Below are 10,663 nucleotides of genomic sequence, written 5' to 3' on the forward strand. Positions count from 1 at the left end.
AATTTGGTATCAAGGCCTAATAAAAAAGGCCCTTTTTTAAACTTTGTAACTCCCAATCAGAAAATGTCTGTTTTTATGGGAAAAACTTCGCACAAAATCAAAACGAAACAAAAAGCTCCGTTTCTGTTGCTTTCTGACTAATAAGCTCGTCTCCCAGTCTCCCAGTCACATCCCGGACTCGTCTCCCACTCACATCCCGGACACGTGAAGCCAGGAGCGCTCCCTCTTGCTTATTAGCGGAGCGGGACGCGCACTGGCTCCCCCTCCGCCCTGCAGACCACTCCCCCTTCCACCTCCAAAACTATTTAGCATCCGAAACTGGGATGAAGTTTCCAAAAAAGTTTAAGGAAAAAACTTTCTGCGCGAGGAGAAGACGCGCGTGCCAAGCTGAAAGCCAGAGATTCCCCCCAAAAGCACCAGGCGCACGAGAGGAGAGAGACCGAGAGCGCGCGGGGGCACCCTGACACGTCCCCCCTCATCTGGACGGATATCTATACATTTGTGTCACAACGGCTTCGACGGTGGACAGCGTGTTTTCCTCTCTATCCCTGCATTTCTTCAAGAGAGAAATGGAAGAGGGCTCCAGCTGCCCGGCGTCCCCAGTGGATAGCCTGGTGACCAGCGAGGAGGAGCTGGACCGGCAGGACAAGCGCTTCGCCGCGAAGAGGAGGCACAACAAGAAGGCCAGCGAGGACAGCAGCGGCGGCAGCAGCAGCAGCCCGGGCCCGATGAAGCGAGGCAAGAAGCCCAGTCCCAGCAGCAGCCAGTCGTATGAGGAGCTGCAGAACCAGCGGGTGCTCGCCAACGTGCGCGAGAGGCAACGGACTCAGTCCCTGAACGAGGCCTTCTCGTCCCTGCGCAAAATCATCCCCACGCTCCCCTCGGACAAACTGAGCAAGATACAGACGCTGAAGCTCGCCTCCAGGTACATTGACTTCCTGTGTCAGGTGCTGCAGAGCGACGAGATGGACAACAAGATGTCCAGCTGCAGCTACGTCGCGCACGAGAGACTCAGTTACGCCTTCTCCGTGTGGAGGATGGAGGGCGCGTGGTCTATGTCCGCGACCCACTAGCAGCCACAGACCGTCAGTGAATGCCAAAGCGGTGGGTACCACAGGGCTGCAGCCAGGACATGCAGGGTCCTTTAGTAGAGGAAGCAGTGACTTAACAACATAACACACAAGGCAATAACTGAGAAATAATACAAACTAGTAAATATCATCCATGCACAAATATATGAGACAGATTTCAAATTGTATTCTGTGGATTTTACTCAGAAATCCACGCAGCTTCCTGCAGGAATTGTGCGTTAAGTTGTGTTGTTGTGTTTTGGCCACGTGTCTTGGATATGGTAGGTGTCATTTGTAAACTGCGGCCTTTTAGAACACACTGACCAAACACACTCAGATGACAGAGAGGGACGCGGCGGTGCGCGCTTGTCGTGCCCGTGCCAGATTTCACACCGAGGCCTCAGCGCCTGCAGCTGGATGCTGCTGCTGCTGGTGACAGCTGATCCAGCAGAGTGCACACGCTCATAGGGTCGCGTCCCCTCAAGGATCCAGGGAAATTTAAACGAAAATCCAGATCAGGATGTGGAGGAAGAGGAGGAGGAGGAGAGGGGCCTTGTTTCTTTTTGGAGAGCGGGATTATAGGCGCATGGGAAATAGGCGAATTTAGACAAATAACAGGTTTGGAACTATTTTACGCAATTGAACAATACGCTTCCTCCGAGTCTGTGTATTTTTTTAATTAAGTTTTGCAGCTCATCTTGATTTTCGCAGTTTTCAATAATTAAAATGTTAAAAAAAAGGATGGAGCCACCGCGTCACTTCCATCCACAACAGAGAGCTTTCCTGTGGGGAGACCGCAGGAATGGACAACTCGGCTGGATTTTGAAAGTTCAAGCCAGTGCAAGGCAATAAAAACACAGGCCCCGTATTAACACGCAGCTTTTTTGCGTACGTTCGTTTGCGGATTCGCAGGATCCGGTTTTTCCTCTGTGCACAGTGAGATAATAAATCATGCACAAAGTTAACGAGGTATAATTATCACTGAAATGTTAAGTTGTGTTTTTATCGCGTGGAAAAGTGGACTCCACTTTGCACCAGAGAGAGAGAGAGAAAACTAAAGAGAAATACATTTAATAGTGATATCATCTGTTTTGTTATCAGCAAATCTGCATACGTCGAGTTTCTGTGAAAAAGAACCTGACAGATACAAACAGCAAATAATTCAAATTCAACACGAGGCCTCAGACGTGACCCCTCCACACCAGTTTTAACAAAACAAAAGCACAGGAGATAGTGTAATGCGAGCTGTTTATTTCAGTACTTTGTTCTTATTGGAAGGTTTTGATTGGTTGATGGTGAATAACACGTTCGAGTTAAAGTAAACAGAGGCAGGGTTTTGTTTAGTTATCGTGGGTCTGACATGTAGTTTACACAAAAAGGCTTTGTTGTCTTATAAACACACAGAAACACATCAGCTGCATTATTATAGGGATTTTGTGTAAGTGCAGTAAATTTGAATGTGCATTTTTTTCTCTTTCTGCCTGAGTTGAGTTCAGCTCTGGAAAATAACACAAATAGTTTTTCCTTAGAAACTCGAACATAAAGGCCTGAATTAGCTTTTCAAGGCTGAGAGTCGTGATCTCATGTTCTTCTCCAAATATGTTCATGAACAGAAAGAAAAGAAGAATTATTATTACAGGAAACTATTAATTTTGTTGCATGTATTAAAACTGGTGAAAAAATTTAAATATGATGTTATTGGTTCATGTGGTTTAAAAGCCTTGCTAAAAATAAACGTAAAAGTGAACTTATTTGATATATTTCTATAATAACTCTTCTCCGAGGAAACGTGTGTTGTTCTAGGACCGAACACTATTACGAGAATTTACACAGGTGCAAAAAAAGGAAAAGGATTTTTACTTTGAGTTCAGCTTCTCTGCAGCTGCAGGATCCCACTCAGACAAACTGCCTCTCTGCTGCCATGTGGTTTCACTCAGTTCACTGGATAATCATCGATTCATTAATGACTTCCCTCGTCCAGAGTGAGCCAGTCCACCTTAAACAAAAATATATATGTGTGTGTGTGTGTGTGTGTGTGTATAAAGTGCATCTCAACCCACATGTCCGGTATTCTAATGCGTGTTCTTCTCCCTCTGTCCCCTGCAGACTGTTTACTTCTACAAAAGACCAAAGGTGTTGTTGAAGAACCCATCGACCTCAGAGGCGACAACCTGTAACACAATGTGACCCACAACCACCAAGCCCCCGGAGGCCTGCGCCTGGACTCTGAGTCATCACAAGCGTTTCTGACTGTACGGAGCTGTGCATGTGTGTGTGTGTCTGTGTGTATGTGTGTGTGTGTGGTAGGGTTAGGGGGGGTCAGTGTGAGGAGAGGAGCCAAGAGGCCTAAGGTGTGTTTGTAGCCTCAGGATCCACGTCCTGTATTTCATTCAAAGCCATCCTTTAATCACAATTGTTTTTTTTTTAATTAATGAAGGAGTTATATTTTGTTTTCTCAAAGACTTTAAACCCGAAAATATAAATATATGAATATAAATATATATATATATATATATATATAAATGAATGCATATTGTACATACCTGTGTAAGTGCGCCTGTAGCTTGTAAAAAGGGACCAATGCAATGTTCAAGTCATTCCTGCATGGATTAATCTTCAGCAAGTCTCCAAACACTCCGTCCAATGTACATTTCTTCTGTTTTTGCTTATTTATTAAAACACATATTTTTGAACAAAATATGGCTGACTCATAATTTTTATTATTATTATTATTATTATTATTATTATTATAATAGCTGTACATTTTAACACCAGAAGCATAAATACTTAAAATCCAACAATATTAAGATTCAAAGTAAAACATTCAAAACAACGTGCGTGTCTATTTGGTCGTTACACAAAGTAAAACAAAAATAACAACACATAAAAAACCAACAGCATATTAATTCCAGTGTTGAGTTTGAGCAGTTTCCACTTTTCTTCCCCTTGCTCTTGTTATGGAAAGAAAACGCCGACTATTAAAAAAGAACATGGGGACCATTAAAAAACACAGCTTCATTAACAGAGGAGGGAATTTGAGCCAGTTTCAAGCTCTGGCTTATAAAACGCTTGTCCACTCAAATAACGAGGACTGATTTCAAATGGCCTCCGGGCCCTTTAACGAGCAGGAGCCCCAACGCCAGCAGATAAAGACAATAACTCTCAGCCTGCAGCTCCGAAATAAAACATTACATCAAAAAATAAATAAATAAGAGGAGCGAAATAAGCATTCCTTTGAATCTCTCTCCCAGCAGTCAAAGTGTTTACATGTCGTTTTCCCTGCAGACGCGGTCAGATACAATCTAAACAGTGAAAGGGGCTCATTGTTAACGCGGAGCTGCTGCACTGTAAATACAGGCCGAGGAAATCTCAACCACCTCGAGTTCAACTTTTAAATAGCTCCACAACTGTACCACCAGCAACACAGGCTGCAGCCTCCCAGTTCACCTGCAGTGGATCTATATACTGGGATCTGGATATAGATACAGTGTTATTCCTCACAGAGACGATGCTGGGGCTGTGAAATCGACCTTCAATGTCCATTAGTAAAAGTGTGGAGGTATCAGAATGTCTGGCAGAATGTCTGATCAGTGAGGAGGAGGAGGGAGGTGCAGCCCACCTGCAGCCAGGGGGGGGGGGGGGGGGGGGGGGGTGGGAGCTTTGTTCTCCTCATGGTGTGTGGAGATGCTGATGCAACAAACTCACACTATGCACCGGCTTAATACAGATTGCACACACTACATGTAACATTAATGTGGGTCTGCGTGTGTGTGTGTGTGTGTGTGCGTGTGTGTGTGTGTGTGTGTGAGGTAGGAGAGTGCTTTGCTTTGGTGGGTTGTTTCACTGGTGATCGCTGAGAGCAGGAATCACTTGTTCTCCTGATTGACCCGAGTTAAGAGACACAGAATCTGTTGCATTCATCTAAAGGTCGTTTTATTATTTAAATGTGTGACACTGGGACTAACTCTAAATGTGTTGCGTGCACGTTCTGCATTTACATTTGCAGATGTAAATATGTCAATGGTCTGTGGGGTTGTGAAAATACTCAAATGATCAAATATCATATTTTCTGTTGAATCTCACTCAATATTCCTGCAGACACTTTAGGGATAATTTCTAACAAACATTTACAGTAACATGAAATCATTTCCTTTTCATAATAACTTAACAAATGCCACAAAACGCGGTGACACTTGTTGCCCCGGTGGTCTCACATGGTGTCAGACGGCCCCTTCCTACCTCGGCCCGGCTCTATCCAGAGGGGCCCGTTTGATACCTGCTCATTATCCCGGGCCCTCACAGCTGAGCAGCACAGAACCACCCGGGGGCCACTGCTCCAGCGGCGCGAGAGATCCAGATGTTTCCCGTAAAATCAGACGGAAAAAGCTACAAAACTTTAATTTGCAGTAAAAAGGGAATAAAGTGAGGGTTTACACTCTGTGCGCCTCAAACGGTATTCTGTGTTCGTCTGGTTCAATAAAAAACCAAATCCCAAGGTTAGCCTTCTACCACTTTGCAGGCTGATGTCGGCCTGACTGAACTTCCCCTCAGTGTGTGTGTGTGTGTGTGTGTGTGTGTGTGTGTGTGTGTGTGTGTGTGTGTGTGTGTGTGTGTGTGTGTGTGTGTGTGTGTGTGTGTGTGTGTGTGTGTGTGTGTGTTGGCAAAGTTGGAGGTCAGCTGTGTCGGCTGCCACCACAGCAATAAGACTTGAAACAAGTATTGATCCTTCTCTGTTTATCCCCCATTGTGGACGATCACTTATCAATTAATTCTTCAAATCAATGAAGTTTGTAAAAGAGAAAATAAAACAAAGGCCTGATATTTAAATTGAATCCAATGAAAATAAGTTTAAATGATATTTTCAGCTTAGAACTTCTGCTTTAAAAAAAGTAAATTAATTTGATTACAGCTGTTTTATTTGAGTGAATCACTGCAGCTTCACTTATTTCCTCCATAAATCTCCACGTCTCGATGACGACTGTTCCCCATGAGAACATCTCTATTTGCCCTCTGCCCTGACATTAGATGAGTCTGGTTCTGGCCTCGGTGCCTGTGCAGATATTCTCATCTAAACTAATAGAGCGATGAATCCTGATGCACATGGTGAACCGACGGAGCCTCACACAGAGCGGAGGGACGAGAGAGAGAGAGAGAGAGAGCTGCTGCTGCTCAGAGGAACCTGGCAGAACCCGGGCTGCGGAGGCCGCCTGGATGAAGAGGAATTATCCGAGGTTCTGGCCGGTTCCTCCAGCTCGTATCCACCTTCCCCTCATTTCATCCGTTAATCAGACTCCTTAAGACTATGATCCGGCCCATAAGGCCCCTGCCACATTTTCATCAGGCCTCAGGAAGGTGATTTCTTTTCTTCGAGGACTATTTCCCTGAAGTCGGTGGGCACACAAAATAACACACACATCACAATCGTGTGCGGCTCAACCGAGCTGTGCTGATGGAGGTTCAGGTTCACGCCAAGATTCACCAAACTGCTCCGGAGATTTAAATAAACACCTTCCCCTCGGGATGTTGGTTCAGAGCCTCAAACCAAAGGTGGATGTAAAACCTTAGAGAGGATTTACGTGCTGTGAAAACAACAGGACAGTTGCTTTTGCTGAACCCTGAAGGATTCTCACACGGAGCTCCAGGAGAACGAGCTCTCATTCCTGTGGATGTGTTCGTCAGTGAGGAGCTCGACCCGTCTCTCCTGCTGCTGCTGGAGTCACTGACCCTGCAGCAGACATCCTCCATGTATGGTGCATGTGAATGAGAAGATATGATGCCCCCGTGCATCTGCAGCTTTTGTCAAATTAGAAAGAATACTCCCAAAATGCATCTTTCATTAAAACTTGCAGAATAACATAGAATGTAATGATGTGAGTCATAATTAGACTAAACTCTGAATAACAGGAATATTAATTAAATATTCTATTAGCAACTCAGGTTAACACCATAATGTAAATAATGTCTTATTCTGAATGAGCTCAATAGTTTAATATGGGATTGCATGTTAACACAGTCATTGTGTTTCCTCTGTGTTGATGCAGATTCATCATCTGTGCCTGCTTCACACGTGTGTTGTTCTTGAATCACTGTCATGACAGAAACTTTGATTCTGTTCCAACATCCACGCTGATGTGATGTGAACAAACAAAGACTCCTCTCGTTCATGTCACAGGGAATAAGAAAATACAAATCTAAATGTGAAAAACAATGACTACACTGAGTAATATTTGACCTGCAATTTGAAGATGGTCCTAAAGTATTTATGGGAATGTGTGTGTGTGTGTGTGTGTGTGTGTTGAACAGCTCTTGCTCTTGGCTCTGAGCCTCTGAGCACATCTTATTTTCTGGCGTTGTCCGCAGTCCATCTGGTCTCAGCTTAGAAACGCACACACACACACACACACACACACACACACTTATACAAAGACTGACAAACACACACACACACACACACACAGTGCAGAGCAAACTGCCACGGACAATAACTACGTTTTAAAAAACTGCTCAGTTTCCTTCGTCCGTTCCATTTGTGAACGGCTCTGTATTTCGGCCCCGGCCTCTCGGTGGTGTTCACACTGGGCGGGTGAAGAGGTGCACGGACACGGACACACTCTCACTGCTCATGACATGTCACTGCCCACAAGGTAAGAAACTATTTGACTCTGGGCCAAATGAGATGAGGGACAAGTAGACGATTTAATTTCCCCAGGGGAGACGTTGTCTCTGCTCTTACTGGTTTCACCGTCTCCACAAACAAAGGCCATCAGCAGTAATGTCATTAGTTTTTCCCGATGTACGTTGAATTCATTCTTCTCTGCCAGACCCTCCGGAGGGGTTAGCTCAGGCATGTGAGAATCACCGCTTTGGTCTTATCTTGGCTCTGCACCGCTGCTCGAGCTTAAGTTTTATGATAGAAATCGCTGGCTTGATAATTTGCCGTCACCGTGGCCACAAGAAAAAAACCACGGAGCCGACACTTCCAGACTTTCCCTTTTCTTTTTCCCCTTCACCGTTCACATCTGAGAATCGGTAACAGCTCCAGCTTCCTCTTCACCTCCAGCTGTGAAACTTGAGTCGCCTCCAGGTGTCGGGAGGAGGAGAGGGGGGGGGGGTCCTACGTATGTTTGTAGGGCGACATGCCGGCGTCCCCCCCCCCCCCCTGCTTTGCTCTTCATTAGCAGCGGTGGAGACCTCGGGGGTCAGCAGAGGTCAGAGGGCCACACACCAGTTCAGTAGGTGTCCAGGAGACGCCCTTCTCCCTAACTCAGCTTCGTTTTCTTCTGATATGTAAACAAGGGTTAATACGTTTAATTTAGCAAAAAGGGAAGAATAAGATTTCAGTTTGAAACAAAATTACTCTCAGTGAAGCTCATATCTCAACCAAGACCCAGGTGTCCCATCAAATCCAATGAGGCTGCACCAAATTTCCTAAATCAGTTCCACAGAACCGGCCTGTGCCTGATTTTCTTTCATCAAGATGCGTGAATTCCCTGGGAAATGGTTCAAAATGATGAACAACTCACAAAGTAAAATATAATTCATGGATCTGCCTTCTGATGAGTTCTTCCCCCGATCTGAACCACAACCTTCCAACGAGTTTTGTATTAATCCATCGAGCAGTTTGTGCATAATCCTGTTTACTAACAGACAAACAAAGAAAACTATAAAATACAAATATGTATATAAATATTATAGTAACAGGCGGATGTATTTTGGAGTTTCCCCAACATAACATACTGTATTTGTGTGATCTGGCTCGTGTTGCTATTCACTCTTTAATGTGTTTCACCATAAAGGTCATTATGGAGTGGAGGATGAGTTTACAGTCCTGGTCGATGTAAAGCAGGAATTGAAACTGGGTGTTCTGGTTCATCCTGTAACTTAAAAACCAAAGTGAAGGGTTCCTGAGCGCCACAGACCTTTGCTCTGCCGCTTGTCCTCTTGACTCCCAGGCCGACGGTGACCCCGGCCTCAGTGTTATGTTTGCACCGGCTCCTCGGAGGCTTGCGTGTCCTCGTCCCTTTGACGCTCCACACCAGACTAAACACTTACAGTAGCAAGACAAGCAAACGCTGCACAGCTTTGCAAATACTCGATGGATCAGAGGTCGTAAGCGGACCGATGAAAAATCCACTGGAAAGAAGAGCAAACAGTAACAGGCGGTCTCCGGAACGTTCTCGGAATAAAAGTATTTTCTGAGGCCCAACGTACATATTTGTGTGTCGGTGACTCAAAACAGATCCTAATGACTCTTGTGTGTAATTACTTTTATTTGTCATCGCAGCAGCTGGCAAAAAAACCTCACGGCCCATTTCGAGTCAGTGCAACCTGCAATTAAAACCCGTGGTGATGAGCACAGCTGGGGGGGGGGGGGGAGAGCCTCTGTCTGATTTTGTGGGTGGACGTGTAATGAGAGAGCAAAGTGACATGCGTGAAGACGAGCTGCCGCAGACCCGGCTGCAGAGAAACGGGGGGGAATATAATTTGTTGGTAGTCTTCAGATGGTCTGGGGGGGGGGGGGGGGGAGAAAGTTCAACTTGCAGGGCTCCACCTTTACCTCGACCCGACCTCGCCGAGGGAGTCACGGGGTTTGTGTGTCGCTACCCGGCCGGAGATGACGAATGCGCCGACGCCTCCGGTGAGCTGAAGGTGAGACGGGCAGTCTGCCTGTCAGGAGGGCACTGGTTTAAAAGTCTCCAGCCACTGAGGAACCATAAAGAGAACAAGCTCCCACCCTCACATCATTCTCTTTCTTTTTTCGAAACCCCATCAGAGTTAGGCATCTGTGTGATGGTAAATATTGTCCCTCGTGTCTGTTTAAACTGATTCCCCCCCGAGGATCCAGAGACGTGCTCCTCTTCGTTTGCCTCTGACCCAGCATGGCGTCTCGGAGCTCCGTGATTTACAGAGATTGTGACAAGGGCCACAAAGCTGTATTATTTACACTTACTCACTAAATTCAGAGTTTGACAGGGAAGCGGAGGAATGTGTGTTTATTTGAGGGGAGGTGGGGCGGGATCGGCCATGTTTGCCTCCGGACTGTTGTCTTAGCGTTAGTTCCACCAACGACAGGGATTCACTACTGTTTATTTGGACACTAGCTCAGACCTTTGCCCCGTCCAAATGGGAGGCTAATCCCAGTCAACGCTACTGTGGGGGCCTCACTACCATTCCTCTGACACTGCCTCCCTCTGGACCTAAAGGGGAACTCCTCTGATTTACACACATCAAGGTGTGTTTACAGTTATTGAGGAACAACTTACGATTCGAGTGTACAGGAAAAAATCAAATTGAATGAGGATTAAACTGGGGTTGTGGAAAGAACTGACTTCCTGTCGCCTGTTCGTTACCACGACCTTATCACTGACCTATTGATGATCAAGGTGCATTGTGGGTAATGTATGCGCCGTATAACGAAGGTGGCCCCGAAATGGGAAACCACTTGTATCTGAAATTCTGCTGCATTGCATTGTTTCCAATCTACATATATATCATTTTTTTTATAAATGAATGTACGTCACCTGAAAGTGAACAAATCTTTTCTTTGCAAAGAAAAAAAAACATTATCAAACATTAAGAGCCGACACTTCTGG

At 45.5% G+C, this 10,663-nt stretch overlaps 1 protein-coding gene across 1 annotated transcript; it reads left to right on the forward strand.

The window, feature by feature from the left end:
• Positions 1–352: 352 nt before the first annotated feature.
• twist2 lies at positions 353–3,768 on the forward strand. The gene is made up of 2 exons (XM_053439951.1): positions 353–1,104; positions 3,177–3,768. The coding sequence occupies exon 1, from the start codon at positions 570–572 to the stop codon at positions 1,071–1,073; it is 504 nt and encodes a 167-aa protein (XP_053295926.1). The 5' UTR covers positions 353–569; the 3' UTR covers positions 1,074–1,104; positions 3,177–3,768.
• Positions 3,769–10,663: the final 6,895 nt, after the last annotated feature.

The sequence above is a fragment of the Pleuronectes platessa genome, chromosome 14 (assembly GCF_947347685.1).
Source record: "Pleuronectes platessa chromosome 14, fPlePla1.1, whole genome shotgun sequence".
NCBI classification, from domain to species: domain Eukaryota; kingdom Metazoa; phylum Chordata; class Actinopteri; order Pleuronectiformes; family Pleuronectidae; genus Pleuronectes; species Pleuronectes platessa.

What these genes read in the sequence shown, in the direction of transcription:
- twist2 (XM_053439951.1), top strand. Translation starts at nt 570, where the DNA reads ATGGAAGAGGGCTCCAGCTGCCCGGCGTCCCCAGTGGATAGCCTGGTG.